At 43.9% G+C, this 20,612-nt stretch overlaps 1 protein-coding gene across 15 annotated transcripts in view; it reads right to left on the bottom strand.

Annotated features, from left to right (window-relative positions):
* Positions 1-1,456: 1,456 nt before the first annotated feature.
* ZNF532 (zinc finger protein 532) overlaps positions 1,457-20,612 on the bottom strand; it is a 110,289-nt gene continuing 91,133 nt past the window's right edge. For all 15 annotated transcript variants that reach the window (XM_089895260.1, XM_089895263.1, XM_089895252.1 and 12 more), the window contains 3 exons: positions 7,751-7,863; positions 5,408-5,555; positions 1,457-4,005 (listed from right to left, as the gene is read on the bottom strand). In XM_089895260.1, coding sequence (XP_089751386.1) covers positions 3,511-4,005; positions 5,408-5,555; positions 7,751-7,863 — 756 coding nt within the window. In that variant the 3' untranslated portion in view covers positions 1,457-3,510. The remainder of the gene's footprint in view (positions 4,006-5,407; positions 5,556-7,750; positions 7,864-20,612) is intronic.

Below are 20,612 nucleotides of genomic sequence, written 5' to 3'. Positions count from 1 at the left end.
TGGTCAATGAAATGTGAAAAGTGACATCCATCACTTCTGTGCCAGAACATCCCATTGCACTTTCTGTCTGCCCCCAATAAGCAGCAATTTTGTTGAAAGTGGGGTAAGGGGATGAAGAGATTTGGAGCAACGTCTCCAGTCTGAGCAAGAAATAAGTCTCAGGGGACTTCCCTGGCGATCCAGTGGTTAAGACTCTGCACTTCCACTGCAGGGGGTACAGGTTCAAGCCCTGGTCAGGGAACTAAGATACTACATGCAGTGGGGCGCAGGCAAAAAAAAAAGGAAGAAAAATAAGTCTTGTTAAAGCCGTTAAGATTCAGGGCTACAACCATAGCACAGCCTAACTTACACTGATGGATACACACCCACCATCCTTTTTTTTTTGTTTTTTTAAATAAATTTATTTATTTTGGCCGTGTTGGGTCTTCATTGCCGTGCGCAGGCTTTCTCTAGTTGCGGTGAGCAGGGGCTACTCTTCGTAGCAGAGCCTGCGCTCGGGCTTCAGCAGTTGTGGCTCGTGGGCTCTAGAGCGCAGGCTCAGTAGTTGTGGTGCACGGGCTTAGTTGCTCCACGGCATATGGGATCTTCCCGGACCAGGGCTCAAACCCGTGTCCCCTGCATTGGCAGGCAGATTCTTAACAACTGTGCCACCAGGGAAATCCCTTCCACCCTCCACTGTCACCAATTAATCTGGTAGTCACTCCCCTGTCCAAATAACTCATCTCTATCAGAGTACAAACCCCCGAAGACTGTCATTCAAGGCTTTTTACACCTTGGACCCAGCCTACTCTGTCAGCCTCACCTCCCCTTCCCCACCAACAGAGGAAATGGGATTCCTAAAAATTCATGGAATGTGCCCCAGTTTTCTACCTTTGGTCTATGTCCTGTTTCTCAAATGCCCACATTGACAACCACACCCAGTATCTTCAACTAATGAAAAATGGGTAGAATTCACAAGTCCCAACGTGGATTTTTTGCTCAGCATTCACCATGTTAACCCAAGTATTCATGTCTTTTCATTAACAGCTAAGAATTTTCCACACTGGCTCTCTCCAGTTCCTTCTATTCCCCCTCTGGAGCTCCTATTAAACTTGTTAGAGCTGCTTATTTCGTCCTGGACTCCTATGCTCTTCCATATATTTCATCTCCTTATCTCTTTGCTGCATTCTAGGGAATTTCTTCACAATCCATCTTCCAGTTCATCAATTCTCTCTTCAGTTGAACCATCCAGGTTTCCTCCCAGGGCTACAGCATCGGGTGCTGTTTTTCTACTCTGGATTTTAGTTTCTTCTTCAGTTTGGACCTCTGGGCCTATTTTAAAACTTTCCTGGATGCTCATCTAGGCATTTAATAGATGCCAATTTCATATTACCCAGCACATCTGGGTATTTATGAGTAGACAGCCTCCCAAGTTATCTTATAAAAGTCATAGTGCCACAAACAAAAATTTCTAGTATTGTGTTTTGCATACTTTTTATTTGTTGAATAAAGGAGTATTTGTGAATATGTACATAAACACACAGAGCGAGCACTAGATTTAGAGCAAGAATATCTGGGTTCTAATACGCAAAGCCACTTACCAGCTCTGAGGGCTTAGGCCAAGAACTTAATGAGTTCAGCTTCCTCGACTGTAAAACTAGGCTATTAGACCCGTGCAGCCCACCACACAGGTTTATTGCAAGGTTCAAATGCAGAAACATATGAAAAGTGCTATGAATACAACTTAAGAGCAATACAAGTATAACAAGTAACAGCAATTGAATTTCAAGTTGAGGCGTACTTAATCACAGCCTCGGGTTATACCGATGTACTGACGGAGTCGATATGTTAGCTGATTGCTAACAAGAATGAATATGCCTCTCTTCTGAGCAGGGAGAATTCTGCAATATCCCGTAGCCCATCCCTGCAATGAATCACTCCCTAAACTTCATGAAGATGTCAGCGACCCACCATCAATAACTCTCTCACGGAAGCACAGGGGCCAAATGTCGCACGTTTATTTACATGTGAAATGTGTCTAATACAGTTAGGATGGATATGGTTAGTGCATGACACCTGACAGCAGCAAGACCTTTTGAGGAACCGAACGTTGACTACAGTATATCATGCAAGTATATCTATATATACACAAAAGAATTTCTTCTCTTAAAAAAAAAAAAAGTACAAAACATGTTTAGGGATAAATACAAGATATAAAATGCAAAAGAAAACACAAAACACAAAACCAAAAAGTATAACTCTCCCAGAGAACTATAAACGTTTGGAAGGGACAGAAGAGTACCTCGGCTGCACTAAGAAAGCGGAACTACCAATGTTAAAGATACTTAATTTAAATGGCTGAACTAAACCCAGGTGGCTCAGTGCTGACTCGAACGGCCAATTGCGACATGCCGGCTGCTGCATCAATAAGGTGGAAGTTGTGCATCCCAAGTCTACTAAGTACCAGGACGTATGGCAGTAGCACCCTGAACAGGAAACGCCAACTCTTTAGACAGCAAAGGGTTAAGTCAATCGTGATTTTTTTTTTTTCCTGTCAAGAGCCAGAGAAATACTTGATATTTTTAGTTGTGTCTTTGCAATAGTTAATAAATTACATGACAAAAGCTTGACTATATAAATCTATTGGTCTAACTACGTATTTGTAACTTTTACAGTAGTCCAGCCCTTTCGCTGCTATATCTCCTTGTGCTCTTTAGAAGTCAGCCTTGCAAATCGGCCCAGAAAGCCACCGCTGCCCCCAACCACCCCGCACCCCCGTTTTTTCCCTTTAGGATATCCTTCTTCCCCATTCTGAGATGGAATTAATCCACGTTCCTTACTGGATTCCTTACAAGTTTTCATCCCCCCACTGAGAAAGAAGCGACCTGCAAGGCTGCTTTCGACACAGTTTGGCCTGGAGAAGACGCCACACGCCGGGCTGCGGTCCTGGCGGGGCCGGCACTCCCTGGCGGAGCAGGCACGTTGAGGATAGTGCTAAGACACTTAAAAGTCCCTAGTGTTTTTGAGACCTACAATCACCTACGATTTATGTAGTGAATTCTAAAAATTAAAAACACTAAAAAAGGCATTATCGTAGCCTGTAATTAGTTAACCCATTCAAATCTGTGACATACAAAATGGTTTATTTGAATTCAGGAACTGCCCCTGATACTAAGAACTGTTTTAAAGAAACAGTACAAAAAGAAAAATTCTAACTCAAAAAAAAAAAAACCAAGAACGAAACAAAAAAAAACTTCAAAACATTTTCCACTAAATACTGATATAAACATGTAACAAAGAGTATAAAAAGTTATTCATTTAAATATATACAAACTCTTTTCAACTCAAATACTGTTTTAATACTTAATCGAGGAGGATATACAGGAGGAGGCGGAGAAGGGAGTGGAAGGAGGATATATTGCAACAGCCTAGACAGTACTGTTAGCTCTATGATAACTGCCAACTTTTTGTAAGAAAACTGTCTCTTTGCTTCCAATGTGGACCGGGACTCTCGGCGGGAAGGGTGCGCGGCTATTTCTCCGCTGAGCTCACTCTTTTGGATTTGATGAAGGCCATGCCGTGGGTCCGCATGTGGGCGTTTAAGGCAGCTTCCGTCTCGAACGTCTTTGCACATACTTTGCACGTTCTGTCCGACACGGGGCCGTCGGCCGGCGCGTCCTCTGGGCCGGGCTTGTTCTCCTGCTGGCTCTCCTCGCCGGCCCCGTTCTGCTTGGCCGCTGGCTGCGGCTCCTTCAGTTTGTGGACGATGAAGAGGTGCCGGGACAGGGAGACGTGCGACGTGTAGCAGAGGCCGCACTCGCGGCACTGGTGGGACGAGCCGTCCGACTTGTGCTGCGGGATGTGCTCGTGGAACTGCAGCAGGTTCTCCGTGGTGAAGCCGCACACGGCGCACTTGTGCACCTTGAACACATTGATCTTCAGCTTCTTCAGGGGCTGCGTGATGGCTCCTCGGGGAGGTCTGAACTCTAAAACGGGTTCTTCCAACTTCCGCTTGGGACTGGGAACCTTGGAGAGAAAAACAGAGCGGGTGACGCACTGAAAACCGGTCTCTGGGTGGGTGACGGGCGGTTGGTGCTCGCGGGCTCCTGGGCTGCGGGGAAACGTGTCCCAGGAGCGGGGGGGTGGGGGGTGCGGGCTCCTTACGGCTGCGTGGCCGCCAACCCACCCAAGGGTCGTGCCTCCCAGCCCCCCAACAGAGATGGACTCAGCTCGGGGATGACCAGGCATCCTCCAACAGCCGGCTTGGTAGGACAGACAAGTCCCGGCCCTCGTGGGACGCAGGCGCCAATGGAGTGACGAAGAGCCACGGAGGAGCCAGCGTGCAGTGTGGCAGGGACAGCCTGAGCCAGGAGGCCACACGGGGAAAGGGGCCCAGGAGGCAGGCCAGGGGGGCCGGGGCAGGGCGACCAGGTGAGTGTGCAGATGAGGCCGAGGAGAGGCAGGGGGTGGGCGGACTGAAAAGCACCTCGTGGAGGAGAAGATGTCTGCACTTGTGCTTCTCCCGAGACTCAGGTGGAGCCACCTGAGCCTCACCGGGTCTCCTAAGCGCCCTTTCCTGCCCACTCACCTTCCTCCCACTCCTTCCCCTCTGGCCTCAAATCCCCTCCCTTCCAGCTCTCTAAAAAGCCAAGACGAGGGGCCGCCCTGTCCTCCCAGCTCTGCAGCCATCCTGCTTTTCCGCCTTGACCTAGGGCTGCTCCTGCACGTATGTTCTTTAATTCCACCCCCGCCTCCCCATCACTTGAGGGAAAGGGTTACAATTTAATGCGACACGAGTCTGACTTGTATTCTGATTTCAACGATTAACTCCTTGAAAGCACACATAGGCTTTTACCCAGGAACGTTCCAGAACGCAGCACAGGGCCAAAGACAGCAGGTCTCCTAAGTGTCTGCTTTACTGCAACAGCACTTGCGACACACACACCGTGTACTCAGGTTAGTATACGTTCTGTTGTCTGCTTCAAGTTCACTACCTACTAATAAGGCACTATCTACGAATCTTATCTTAATCCTTTATCAGTACAAAGAGAGGCTAAATGGAATCAATTTTGATTAGGTACCTCTCACAACCAATATACTGCCAATGAAAAGGAGTCTAGATTCATACAATCCCCCCGGCTAAGAGCCCACTTCTGTGAGGCAACATAAAATTTTATATGTAAGTAGATCAACCCCTCAAGTTGTGTCTGGAAGGATACAGAAGAAACTTAATGAAGGTTACCTTTCAGGAGCAAGATGAAAGCTCAGAACGAGTGCAGCGAGAGCTTCCCTATTATTTTAAAGTTTTATGCACAGTCTGAATTTTTAAAACTGTGTAACCGTAGAATAATGTAAATGCAAAAAAAAAAAAATGGCAAAAGCAAGTCAACACAACTTCACTGTAAAGAGAACACGTGCAGTGTTTGACCTTGGTATCTTCTTTTATTTCTGCTTCCTCCTCATTGGTGGCTTCTGTCATCTCTTTCAAGTCAGGATCCTTAATTCCGTGCATGAGTTGGATATGTTTCTCCAGCATTAACCGTTTCGTGAAGGTACGCCTGGAGTCTGGGCAGTGCCTGTGAGGAAAAAGACAAGGAAATAACCTACTTGCTTTAAAGGAACTCACTGAGGCGCACAATCACTGCTGAAAGCCCTCAGCCGGCCGACAGCCCCGCTCAGAGGGGCCAGGGTCGTCTGCATGAGTACCACTGGTCCAAAGCGAAAGAGTAATTTTGCTATGAATCATAGTTTCCAATTGGTGAAAAAAAAAAAAAACTCTTGCAGCTTTTGTTAAAAGTTTTCTATCAGTTTTTGTGTCCTTACAGGACACAAAAATTTGGGTCAGATGGAGTATTTATTTTCTGAGTTTGGTTAAAGTATTACTTAATTCGTTATTCTAGATGGCTGTAATTTTTAACATGGAGGACATTAAATTTCAAAAGTTTCCTTTCCAGTGACTCAGACGGTTCCCTCAGAATTTACGTCATGAGACACTTTAATAGGAAGAAAGTCCCTGCCTGACTCCTTCACGCTGGTGTTAACAATTCCTGTCCACTCTGCCGTAACACAGACAAGACAGACTGTCTCCCCATCAAATTCCTCATCAAAGCACAAATGCAATATGCATGGTTAGAACCGCAGCGCTCAAATACATGTGTTCAGTCAGTCGATTAAAACGTAGAAAACTGTGAACAGATATCCAAAACATGTCAATTATTTAAAGTGTCATTTCAGCTTGTGCAAAATTATGTTAATTACAATTACAGTTCTTCTTTAGAAGATATGAATTTATCATTTTCTTAACCAAACAGGCCAAACACAGGTAAATGGAAGTTAATGACCATGGTGATTACAGATACTCTAAGCCAGGCATCAAGAATACCACTGCAGCGAAGGTGGATGGAAAGTTCCTCATGGCTTATGAAGAACCAAATTTGCTGTCTTCAGAGAGGCTTCTAAGAATTTTATAATGATTGGCTCCAAATTCTGGTATCATGTTAGAGACGCTCTATGGGGCAGCAGTGGGATCCAACACCAAAGAACAAACGAAATTAGCTGGACAATCCTGGCATCTTACTGCCTTACAGGCACTTCACGAGGAAACGAACACCCCTGTTAGAGGAAGGACTGTGCCATCCACGCCAGCATTCCTTTCCATTTTCTCAGCCCAGGGTTTCCTCCTAAATTCACTGATTCTTTCAATGCAGTCTCAACATACAGACTGTATTTACAGAATGTTCTCATCTCACCAAAATCACTCCCAGCTTCAATTTCACGGAAGGAGGGTTCCTGTTTTCCTACCCAAGAAACATTCCCTACCTAACCAAGACACAGCAAAGCCCCGGCGATCTGGTAGCTGACTTTCTCACGTTCCCTCAGCCAAATGGTACACAGAGCCCTGCTTTCATCACGGCCACACACTGGCTATATGGCTTCTGTGTCGTTTAGTCCTCTTTTATGAGAAGTGCCTTAAAGTAAGTAACCCTGTTATATCACCTCACTTCAGGCATGTTCTGAGTGGGTGAGAAAGCTTTCTCACTAATAATAATATAACAATCTCTGACCTTCATATACAAAGAATCTCATGGACTGTCCACTCAGTGGGTTGGCCCACTCAGTTCCTTGAATTTGGTCTCTAACCAACAGCGTGTGCTGAGATGAGGGATGCACTGCAGCCGAGGGGCAAACGTCCAGCCCAGGATGACTCCATGACTGGCCCCACCACGGCCTGCTCTGAACCCTGAGTAGATCTACCAGCCCAAACGGCTTACTGATGCTGCCAACTCCCTGTGTGTAAGAGACCGAAGAGCATCTCATTCAACCGTGCACCTACCTGCCCGTGAGCCACTTCTCCAAAATTCTCAGTAATAAAATGCCTACCTCTGTATAATGGATAAGAACATAGGTGGGAATTCCCTGGGAGTACAGTGGTTAGGACTCTGTGCTTTCACTGCTGAGGGCCCGGGTTCAATCCCTGGTCGGGGAACTAAGATCCCACAAACTGTGTGGCCAAAAAAAAAGAACAAAGGTAACAGATAAGAACATACAAAGGGTGGGCAAGGGACTGCTCCTTTTTATTTTAATATTGTTAAGTGTTACAAACCAAGCAAGAATGGTCTGTCAAAACAAAATACAATTTCCGAAAGGAAATCCATACACCGTGGAGCAGAGAATGGGAAAATGGAAAGTTAATGGTGAAATGGGAAAAACCTTCGAGAAGTTCCAGGCTAATCCTTTCACTGTGCTTCCCACATTAGAAATCACGACTTACGAGCAGGTATAAACTTTCCTGATGCCTTTGTGCTTGATCCGGTTGTGACGGCACAGGCTGTGGGATGAGCTGAAAGACTTGTCACACTGGCGGCAGGGGTGCTTCTTCATTTGCTTTATTAGGAGAAAAGAGAAAGAAAGTCACTTGAGAGAACAAAAACGGAAACACTTTACAAATTAAAAACTCTTTTGTAAGAGTCTAAGTATCACTGCTCTTTAGCACTACAGTAACAAGACTAGAAGATTTTAAAGGCGTAACAGAGGACTTCCCTGGTGGTGCAGTGGTTAGCCTGCCAATGCAGGGGACACGGGTTTGAGCCCTGGTCTGGGAGGATCCCACATGCCACGGAGCAACTAAGCCCGTGCACCACAACTACTGAGCCTGCCTGCGCTCTAGAGCTTGTGCGCCACAACTACAGAGCCTGTGAGCCACAACTACTGAAGCCTACGTGCCTAGAGCCAGTGCTCCGCAACAAGAGAAGCCACCGCAATGAGAAGCCCGGGCACCGCAGTGAAGAGTAGCCCCTGCTCGACGCAACTAGAGAACAGCCCGCACGCAGCAATAAAGACCCAATGCAGCCAAAAATCAATCAATCAATCAATTAAAAAAAAAACATAACAGAAAGGGTGGGTAGGGCTGGAGTAATCATGGAGGGGTTCATTTCTAGAGAACACACTTTATCATAAGACTAAAAAACTATTTTTTTCCTTAAAAAGACTTATTGTTTTGATTGAACACAAACACCCAGATAGCTGAAAAGAAAACATTACATAAATATTCTTTGCGTAAGAGACGTTAGTTTTAAAAAGCAGATAACCTAGAAAAACAATTCTTCAGCAGATACCAAATAAAGCCATTAGTTAATTTGTTATATCCAGAAAGAACAGGTTTCCTTCTCCAATATGCCATTTTAAATTACATCTCTGGCTAATTTTAAACATTTTAGCTTCTCCCCCTAATAACTAATTATTGCTTAAATAAGGAAAGCGTTTTCCAAGAATGCTTTTTGTTTTAAATGATACCATTTGGTTATCTCAAGAACACAAGTTTGAAACCACTTTGGGGATATTGCCTGTTGGTATATGTAGAGTGTGTGTGTGTGTGTGTGTGTGTGCGCGTGCGTGTGTGCAGGGGAGGGACACTGAGAAAGCGAGAGAGCACGATCAAGAGATATATAAAAATCTGGGCTTCCCTGGTGGCGCAGTGGTTGAGAGTCCGCCTGCCGACGCAGGGGACACGGGTTCGTGTCCCGGTCTGGGAAGATCCCACATGCCACGGAGCGGCTGGGCCCGTGAGCCATGGCCGCTGAGCCTGCGCTCCGCAACTGGAGAGGCCACAACAGTGAGAGGCCCGCGTACCGCAAAAAAAAAAAAAAAAAAAAAAAAAGAGAGAGAGAGAGAGATAAAAATCAAAGTGAAAGTTTCCCACTTTGGCTAAGACATAATGTTAATTCAACAGATTCCCATGTGGAACCTTTGAAGTCAAATTAGTGGCTTAACATTTAACACAAATTATTTGGGCATGATACGCACTGCAGTCTGGAAGTAATGTCACATCACAAGGAAATGAAATCAAGAAAGAACTGTTCGCCTCGTGAATGAAACAAATTTGGCTCATCAGCCCTCGTAAAAAATAGGGATGAAGAAGGAATAAGTTCTCACGTGAAATTGTGTTACTACTTTGGCAATAAGAAGAGATAAGCAAGCAACTGTGACCTAAGTGATAAAGAAATGATGTTTTCTAAAAAATTATTTTTACATTAATCACCTGACAAACACATCCTTATTCAAGCTGGTAAACAAATCTATTCAGGCGGCTGAGAGGAGTCCCAGAGATGGGCTGGCACCTTTTCTCCACCACTCACTAACCATGTGATGGGGGAAAGTGTCCCAACCTCCATAAACACCCACTCCTCAAGCTGTCCAGTGGGGATCACAGCAGTGCCGTCCTCAGAGAGAGTGCTGGGGGAAGGGGGCCACTGAAGGGCTAGCACAGTGCTTGGGACACAGAGAAATCCTCAACATGTGTAACTTTATTAGTAATAATAAAGTTACATATCCAAGTTTCATTTTTTAAAAAGTGGAAAATACAATCTTTTAAATAAAACAAATCAGTCCGGCGGACGCTGAAAAGGTCTTGAACCCAGACAAAGGCAAAGGAGGAAGTTCCTTCTCCAAGTTAAAGATGAAAGTCGTACCACTGCTTGTACTGCTTTCCTAAGCATATCCCCGGGATATGTGGATATACATCATATATCCCAGACTGTAAGAACCATCTCTGGGGAAAAAGAGACACGACAAAGCAAGTGACCAACTAGTGCCTGAGATATCCTGTCCCTTCTCCTTCATAAAAATTTTCGATCACATTAAATAGGCCATCCCTAGTCTCTTTTATTAGCATATGTAGCCAGAGAATGAATAAGAGGTTTCTTTTACAATAAAACTTTTAAGTCAAGAACAGTCAGTTATGAATAGTTCTACTATGCTTCAATAAAGGTTTTTAACATCTACAAATACCTAACTCCTGTTGAATTCTGCACATATAAGATGGACAATGTTAAGATCACCTGGGAGAGCTGAAACACAAGACATCTTTCTAAAAGCAAGACAGTTGTAGCAAATAATCATAAAGGAGGGAGACAATGGAAGTGTATCTTTCTAAGCACAAAACAGGGCAGAGACCTCAGAGACATGCAGACTGGATTTTCTATTACGGTGAAGATTTTAATATTCTGCTTCTTGTTACTGTGTAGTTATATTAATATCAAATCAAAATTGTAATCAATAAAGAAATCCTTTATTGTATTTATTAATATATATTTATTAATATTTATTATATTAATATATTATATATTTATATATAATATATAATATATATTTATATAATTATTATATACAATTATATATAATATATTAATATAATAAATATTAATATTTATTTAATAATTATTAAATCAAAAAAATTTTGATATTAATATCAAATCCAAAATTGTGATCAATAAAGAAATCCTCAGAATAAAATAAATGAAGAGCAGCTTAGCTAAATCAATAATTATTATTTTCAAAAAGAGTTGATGATGTATGAGATACTCTTTTTCAACATCTTTAGGAAAAAAAATTGCAGAAATGAACTGTGCAATCTCAAAACAATGGGGCAAGGTTTCAAAATCACTGGTGACAAGAAAACTACAAGTTAAACTCCAGTTTCCAGATCAAACCTGCCATGTTCACAATACCTAACAAGACAAATGACTTTCTTCTTTGTTAAATTTTAAATACTAACTTGTTTAAAGGTGCTTTGCCCAATTTATCTTCATAACTTGTATCTTCAATATTATAATAGTTCATACTGCTACTTTATGACACAGGGAGCAATTTTTAATCAAACATGGGAAAAAACAGTATTAAGAAAGTGTAGGACTTCCCTGGTGGCACAGTGGTTACGAATCCGCCTGCCGATGCAGGGGACACGGGTTCAAGCCCTGGTCCGGGAAGATTCCACATGCCACAGAGCAACTACGCCGTGCGCCACAACTACTGAGCCTGCGAGCCACAACTACTGAGCCCACATGCCCCAACTACTGAAGCTCTCGCACCTAGAGCTCGTGCTCCGCAACAAGAGGAGGCACTTCAGTGAGAAGCCCGCGCGCAGCAACAAAGAGCCAACACAGCCAAAAATAAATAAATAATTAACTTTTAAAAAAAGGAAAAAAGAAAGTGTAAAAGTCTATCATTCTGTTTTCAAGACTTTTAATGTCTTTTACTTCTGCTGGCTCCAAGGCTGCATAAACTGATATTAACAGAACTAGGGCCTTAAGTGCACTTTTTATAGTTAACTAAAATCAGAAAAGAAATTTATGAATTATAAATTATTTTGTTTTTAAATAGAACTCTTTAAAGAAACAGTGAACTAATAAGCTGGAAGGGTCTGAAAATTTTGCTAAAACGTTAGAGCAAAATATCAAATGAAACACTTGGGCACACCTCCTAAACTTTCTCCCTCATCTCCAATTTCTGACTCTTTTACCTTTGTGTCCTTTAGGGAAGAAAGCATTATTATTAACTGCTCTTACCTAACAAACTCCTTTGTTCTACATGCCCCAGCCCTGGGCTCAGGTCTGAGCTCTGGGTTTTAAAATGCCTCTGAAAGCCATTCTTTTCGGATGGCACTTGGTGGAGGTGGGCGCTCTCACGATCAGACATTTCCATGCTGATACCAGTCCCTTCCTGTCTCTTGGCTTGAAGGCCTCTGTCTCAGGTAACTCTGAAGAAGTTAGAGGGAGAAAAGCCACAACTTCACACTCCCATCTGGCCAGACACCCACGCATCTCCATCTCTTCTGCGATTCCCTCCTCCACGAGATATCTGCCTCACACCAACATGCACAGGGCCTCCTTGACAACCAGCACACGTCCAGGAACAGCCACAAGTTTAAGATTAAACGGGAGCGAAGTTATTCCCAAAGCACGCTGACACACATCCTTCAGCTCTTATCATAGCGGTTTTTACGAAAAAGGAAAACCAAACCAACTGCATAATTTACGCCTACCACAGCAGTAATCCCTCAGAATTTAACTCCTAAAACCCTGGACCCTTCCACTTGGGAATCTATTCTACAGATAAACCCGCACATGGTACAGTCAGTTCTGATTTAACACAACATACATAGAACACGTGCTCTAAATCGTTGACCTATGCAGAATCAGGCAACAAAACCCACAAGACTTCCAGCAACAGTGAAGTTCAGGGCATAACTTTCAAAAACTGCCAATGACTCATTTAATAAAAAACTAAACTAGCATGCATTTACACATGTTAAACGGTTAAGAAACACATATCAGGTGCTGCAAAAAATGTGGCACTTTACCTCGAAAAAGACCTTCAGTTTGCTTGTGGAAGTGAGCGCCAGGGGGCTTGCTTGACTTTCTGTGAAGTGGTGTAAGGAGGGTTATCTGAAATTGGAGGGAAGTTGTAACACCAGGTGTGGACCTGTGTGACTCAGCCCACGGGGAGATGAGGTCACTGGTGAAGGCAGAAGGTGTGTGCACAAGTGTGCCGGGTGGACTCCTACACAACTCTGTTGCACAGTTTAATGATCACCTAGTGTTTCTCAGGGACGGAATCACACGAGCAAACTCGGAATTCACATTATGCTTCAATTGTTCCCTGATGTATCAACTACATTGGAACAAATCTGTGTTTTCCACACAGGCATTACAGCAGAACTGACTGTACATTCAAGGTTATTCACTGCAGCACTGTGTGTAAGGGGAAAAGATGGGAAAAAATGTGGGTCCATCCGAGGAGGAATGGTTAAATAAATGATACGTGCTCAAAACAATATTCTTGTCATGCAGCAGTAGAAAAGAATGAAAGATCTCAAAGCACTGGTATGAAAAGAACTGTAACATAAATTACATGGAGACGGAACCGGTGCAGAAAATTAACTTAATAAACTGTGTTCTGTATTAAAAAGAGGTAAAAATGAGAACACAGATGCATATACGATGATACTGGCATAGAGAAACTTCAAGGGTGGCAAGGGTAGAAATGAGGCTTTTAACTGCATTCCTTCATATTATTTGGATTTCTGAACCATGTGAATATAGCTCATATAAAAAAAATTATTTTTTTCTGTTGCCTCAAGAAGATCTTAGGTCAGGTTCACTGAGGTATTAATTTACGAAATGTAAAATTCACTTTTTAATGAGTTTTGGGAAATGGATACAGTTAAGTAACTGCCACTACAATCAAGATATAGAACAGTTCCATCACCCCCCAAATTCCCACGTGCCCCTTTAGCGTCAACCCCTCCTTCCTACACCCAACTCTTAAAAACCACTCATCTGTTTTCCATCCTACAGTTTTGCTTTTTCCATTTGTCACGTACATGGGACCATGCAGTATAATGTGTGTGGTTTTGTGAGCCTGGCATCTCTCACTCGGCATCACGCATCGGCAACTCTATCGAGTGTATGAGTAGTCCGTGCTTCTCACTGCAGAGGAGCACTCCGTTGTATGGACAGACCCCTGTTTGTTAACCATTTACCAGGTGAAGGACTTCAAGGTTGTTTCCAGTTTTTGAAAATTATTAAAGTATACAGTATAAACTATAAACATTCATGGACAGGTTTTGGTGTCAACATATGATCTTATTTCTCTTGGGTAAATACCTAGGAATGGGATTACTGGGTCCTATGGTAAATTACATAAGAAACTGTCAAAGTGTTTTCCAGATGGCTGTACTCTGTTTTTCCACCAGCAATGGATAAGAGCTCCAATGGCTCTGCAGCCTTCCCAGCACTTGATATTGCCATTTTGTTTTATTTTACTTTATTATAGCCATTATCAAGGGTGGCTAGTGGTATTTCATTGTGGTTTGATCTGCATTTCTCTAATGACTAATGATAGGAAGGTAAAAATTTTTCAGTTAACAGATAAAATACCTATTTATATGGTGTGCCTCTTCCTCCAAAGAAAAGCCCTGAACTCTGTTTTTGGTTTTTTATTTTTATTTCAGGAGGAATTTCACTCTCTTGTAAGGTCCTTGAAAACAGAAGCTGTGGATCATTCATCCTTACAGCCCTGGCATTCAGCATACAGAAAACACTCAGTAAATAGTCACTGTGTAAATGAATAAAAGAAAAAAAATAACTGAATACACAATTATCTACTGGAAAAATACGAGCATGTTCTACAAAGTGTTCACAGAATAACAAATTTACCATAAAGTCCTGGACAGAGAGCAAGCACTGCTTGCTTCTGGAAGATGGGTGAGACGCGGGCATGTTTAAATCCTGGTAAGAGCCTCTAAAAAACAAAAACACTGGGCTTCCCTGGTGGCGCGGTGGTTGAGAGTCCGCCTGCCGATGCGGGGGACGCGGGTTCGTGCCCCGGTCCGGGAAGATCCCACATGCCGCGGAGAGGCTGGGCCTGTGAGCCATGGCCGCTGAGCCTGCGCGTCCGGAGCCTGTGCTCCGCAACGGGAGAGGCCACAACAGTGAGAGGCCCGCGTACCGCAAAAAAAAAAAAACAACAAAACACTGAGGACAGAGGTGGGGAGACAGGGAGGGACTCACACAGAAGGAAGAGCACATCCTCCTGTGTGACTGGAGATAAGGCTCTGCCCATAAACAGGTGCGATGCCTACACGGCCAGTGGTGGGCGGGTGAAGACGGGACTGGGAAACGGAAGGAACTCCTGCCTGGCAGCTTCCATATCAAAGTGAAGTGATACGCTGCATCTAGATGCTGCAGCGTTCACTTTCTTTCTCTTACTGTTGCCAATTATAAAAATAACAAATGGTTATTGCAAAATAAAAGAGAATGAGATTGCTTCTAATCTCACCAACTGAGGTAACCACTATCAATTTCTAGCTGTATATCCTGCCCATGTCTTTTCTGGATACACGGATTCACGTGTACTTATGAGTCTATATTATACATATTGATTTGTCACCTGATTTTTTGCTTGTAAAGCACACACAGCTACACATATTTTGATGATTCCACATTCTTCTGAATCCACCATTGTATTTTATTGTATAAATGGACCATAATCCATTTAAATATCTTCTATTAATGATTTAGATTATTTCAACTTTTACAGATAAAATTTTCTATAGTCAACCAATTATTTCCTTTGGATAGATTTCTGAAAATAGACTTTCAAGTTGTAAAAATATTAAGGCTCTGTGTCCCTTCTTGCCGAACTGTCCTCAAAAAGGACACCAGTGACCTAAGTCGGTGTCTCTTCATCAGGAGTCTTCAACACCAGGTCACATTCTTCAACTCTGCCGAAGTCAATGGTAAAAATTCTACTGCACTTTTGTTTCTCTTCAATGCCTAGTGACGCTGGACATCTAGGCACATACTCCTGAGCCATTTATATTTCCCTGGGGAACTGCCCAATCACATCCTTTCCGCTGTTTTCTATGCAGTGAGGGTTGGAGACAGCAGGTGGCGAGCTCAGAGGGCAGACAACAGAGCCTTGCACACCATGGTGAGGGCTCCGGATCGTCCATGAGTGCGAGGAGGGGGCACTGAAGGGTTTGAGCAGAGGACCAATATGACCGACACAGTTTAGATGGGTCACCCCGGCTGCCAAGTGTGGAAGCAGGGAGCCAGGGCACAGGCTCCAGGGGAGAGATCCTGTGCCCTGGGCTTGGGGAAAAAGGGTGATGATAAGTGGTTAGATTTGGTATGTACCTCCAGGGTAGATGTATGGATGGGCTGAATGTAGGTGACAAAGAAGAGAAAAAGAGGGGTCAGTCATCACTCCAAATTCTTTGGCCTGGGCATCGGTGGAGCAGAGTTACCAGCTACTAGTTGGGAAAACAGGGGAGAAGCAGGATTAGGGAAGGAGAGGGATCAAAAGAGTTACGTTTTGGATACGTTAAGTGTGAGAAGCCCACTGGAGACCTAAGCAGAGATGTTAAATAAATAGGTGGTTAGCGTCAAGTCCGGATCTCAGGGGAGAGGTCTGGCTGCAGATATAGATCCGTGAGTCAGTAGGACATAGATGCCACTCTGAGTCATGGGCCTGGATGAGAACTGTCTGAGAGTCAAAGGACACATCAACGTTCATAAGATGATAAAGACCAAGAAGAGCTATCGATGAGGCAGGATGAGAACCAAGAGAAGACAGTGCTTAAGAGGCCCAGCAAAGAAAGCACTTCTAGGAGGACAGAGCAGACGAGTGCTTCAGGCAGGTCAACGAAGACGCCAACTGAGAAACCCAAGCCCCCCGAACTCAGGGACACGGAAGCACTGGACAGGTTGGCAGGGGTGGCTCTGGTGGAGTGGGGGGACGAAAGTCTAAACAGGAGAAGGAGGCAGAAAACAGAAGGACAGAAAACGATTCCAGGGAGATTTATTATAAAGGGAGGGAGAGAAAAAATGGCAGTAGGGAAGGGGGGGTGAGGAAGGCTGCTTTGCTGGGATAAGGGTACCAGGGCAGAGCTTTATGACGCTGAGAAAGATGCAGGAGAGAGTGGACGAGTGCGGGCGGCTGTGACACCCTCGAGTGGTCAACAGGGGGCTGGATGGAGCGTGCAGATGGATGGGCTGCCCTTACAGGGGGCAAGGACGCAGGATCATCCTTTGTAATGGGAGATGACACAGTATTTGAGATCAGATGCAACAGGGTTTTCACTGCACCGTCTCCTTATGTGTGAGGCAAAATCCAAACTTCTTGGCTTTCGAGACGGTCCACAATCTAATCCTCAAGCCACCATTTTGACTACATCTCCTGGGACTTTATAAACCTTCCATTCAAAGCCTCTCAAACCCACATCTTCTGAAGACCATGACACATTCCTCCCTGCTCTTCTGAGACAGCCTTCCCTCTCCTGGATGCCCATTCACATCCTTTCCCCCTCCAGCCAGCTCAGCTCTCAGGTCCTTGGTGGGCCTTCCCGATCTCTCCAGCCACCTGCCTCTCCTTCTCTTGCCCACATCCCACACAGCTACGAGTGAACCTCTGGAAACACACATCTCAATGTGTCCCTTCTCTCCCTAAAGCCCACCTGGCGTTCTCTGTAGCTTCAGGGAATGAGGCCGTTGGACTTGTCCACCTCACCCGTCACAGCCTCCCATCACCCCCTTCCTAGAGCATCACCCTCCAGTACTACGTGCTGGCAGCCACTTGGCAGAGCCATGATGGTTTGTACCACATATCCATTCTCCTCCTGCTCGTCTGCACACAGGGCAAATCCCTCTTGTGCACCCTCCAAATACCTCTTTGGATAGTATGAGGTAGGATTTCTTCTGTGCAGCCTTCCCTGGCATCTCCCCACCCCTGCTGATGTCCCACGGAACAGTGATGCTCAAATCCTGTACCTTAGATGTAAGTCTAATTCCTCTCTGCCACGTATCAAACCCAATTTTAATTTTTAATTTCACTCTATCCTCCTGTGATTTAAGGCTGGACTATATTTTATTGCTCGCTTTATTCACAGAGCCTCAATAGGTACTGAGCTAAAATCTGAATTGAATGCACCTTTCGCTTAGCATTTAATTACGTTCACACCTTGTGATGCTCCTGAGACTGTTGTTTCATACCCAACTCAAACTAGTTTTAGCTTTAAAAGTATTTATCCTTTATTTTTCTACCCAACTATAAGCATCTATAAGGGCAAGAATTACATTTCACACTTTGAGCTCCCTCATAGCAAACACTATGCAATTTGATAAATATTTATAGAATAAAAGAAAGATACCTACGAAAGAACATGGTGTATGTAAAGCTAAACATTCCCTAAGTATGAATGAATGGCCTGTTCTAAGCAGTTGCAGAACTGTACATTGCTCCTATAATATGCAAGTACCCAGAGGCACCAAAGACTTTCAAAACAGAACAGTATAGACTGATCACCTGAACAGGTGAAAAATCTATCTAACTATATATACATATAGTCTAATATATGCCTCCTGTAAAATAAATTAGCTTTTCTACAGAATAAAAGTGTACTCAGATTACATATAAATAACTCAACAAGTCGATTATTAAAAAAGAAATTCACTAACGAAACATGTCTCATTAGCATATGTATTAAATAAATAAAAGGTATAATTTGCATTGTGAGAATTCTTGAAACTTTTCACCAGGATAAATAAAAAGTAATGCTTCATTAAGTATTTAATTCATCTATTCCTATTAGATCCGGATATAGTCAGTATGTGCCCATAAAACTGTAAAGCTTTCACTCCGTATGAGTATTACCTACAGTCATGGATGGTGAATCACAAGAAATAACCCTGCTCACCCAAGCCACCTATGCTCTCTTAGAAAATGGTCTTGTACGCACACAAGTAGAGTAGCCTTCCTCCGAAATCTGGAATACTGTGGGTCATAAATTCTAGTCTTTTCTGAGAGAATTTAATATCTAGGACACTAGTGAGATTTTCCAGTCTCACTACATCTAAGAATAGACAAATAAAAAGGTATTTAGATGAACACAGCACAGGAAGCTCAAACTTCATACATGTGAAAGCATCAAGAAAAATAAATTTTGAGCACTAAACCATCCAAGCTTCTACAAATTGGAACTGCGTGGTTTGGGGGAAATACATACAGAGTATAAATTTAGACCAGAGGTTGGCAGACTTTTTGTGTAAAGGGCCAGACTGTAAACATTCCAGGCTTCGCAGGCCGTAACGTCTCTGCTGCAACTACCCAACCCTGCCTTGTAGTTCAAAAGCGGCCACCACAGACAATGACGGATAAATGAGTGGGCGTGGCTGTGTTTCAACAAATTATTTACAATAACAGGTGGCTGCCCTGTGAGCCAGTCTGCTAACCCAGATTTAGACCCCTGTCTCGTATTCTACGGAAAACAGAGCCAAGTCTCAATCATTCAGAACCAAAACTATTTAACAAAGTAAGTAATCCATCCGGGTAAGAAAAGAAAAAGTCATAACTACCAAGTGAGGAGAATGGTTTCCTTTCATAGGAAGTGCTCAGAACATGTCCCACGTACCACCAGGATCTAGATTACTGAACGAACACTGAGTGGGAATCTGTGACCTCTGAGTCACCTTCCAGAGCCATCTATTTTATGATTCTTACCAAGTCAACCATGGCCTTGTATTTTCTTTGATGCCCCCACTTCGGGATATAAAATTATTTTCTGGTTGTTTTGGGCTTCAAGGTAGTATCAGCTTACTGAATCGGGTGCTGAATTATTATTTTTTTTAATTTTTATTTTTTATTGGCGTGGAGTTGCTTTACAATGTTGTGTTAGTTTCTGTTGTACCACAAAGTGAATAAGCTGTATGTATACGTATATTCCCTCCCTCATGGACCTCCCCCCACCCCGCCCCATCCCACCCATGTAGGTCACCACAGTCGGGTGCTAAATTCTTAAAATTTAAAAATCTGGTCTGCCAGTTGGGACTTAGGAACGTATTTTCCTAAAGAGATTACAAATGGATGCTGCATTCCTGGTCAAGCACACAAAAGTCTCCTCACATCACACCACAATACCGTACCAATATTCTAAAGCCTCGCCACCATTCTCGGATCTGGTTCAATGAAGAAACCCAATCCCAGAGCAAACCTGGACACTTCAGGTCATAAAAGAAACTACTCTCCTCCCCTAGCCTCAGCCCACTGGATCTATACCTACATCTGCCTGCCGGGGATGCCACGGGCAGGGAGGGGACGCTGGGGCACAGGAAGGGACTGAGGTTTGACAGAGAACCGGGGGTGGGACCCTGGGAGGCTTCAGTCTGCGTCGGGGGCAGTGGAAGCGGAGAGGAGGAAAACTGCTCACTGGTGACAGCGAGGGAAGTAAGTCCCCGGCTTCAGGCAATGTTTTTAATAACAAACGTTCTTAGGCCAGCAAGTCCTGGTACATTCACCCAAAGCAGACGGAGATGGCCAAGTCTCGTATTTCTCCCATCTGGCAACAGCACCAGCCCAGCATCCAGGGAGCCTCCACCTCCTAAACCTCGAGACATAAACAGAAAGAGCCCAGGGAGGAAGAGTCTTCCTCGGTCTGCAAAATCACAGCAGCCCTGCTGGGCCATGCACTGCAAGCACCTGAACGTCTGCGAACACCTCAGTCCCTGCAGGCGCGGGAGGCAGCCCTCTCTAACCAGGTGCTGCCTGCACGCTCCCAGGGCAGAGGACCACCGAGCTGTACTTCAAGTGCAAAGACATGCTGCACTGCAAGGAACTATAGTCAACATCCTGTGATAAACCATAATGGAAAAGAGTATGAAAAAGACTGTACATATGTGTATAACTGAGTCATTGCCTGTACAACAGAAATTAACACGACACTGCAAATCAACTATACTCCAGTACAAAAAAAAAAAAGATACCTTGTGCTGGCCGGCAGCACCAGTGCTTTAAGTTCG

Source organism: Delphinapterus leucas, chromosome 14 (assembly GCF_059928025.1).
Source record: "Delphinapterus leucas isolate spDelLeu-1000000601 "Yukka" chromosome 14, BTC_Dleu_Yukka2, whole genome shotgun sequence".
NCBI classification, from domain to species: Eukaryota; Metazoa; Chordata; class Mammalia; order Artiodactyla; family Monodontidae; genus Delphinapterus; species Delphinapterus leucas.
Note: the sequence above shows the minus strand (reverse complement) of the source record. Positions and strands in the feature narration are given on the sequence as shown.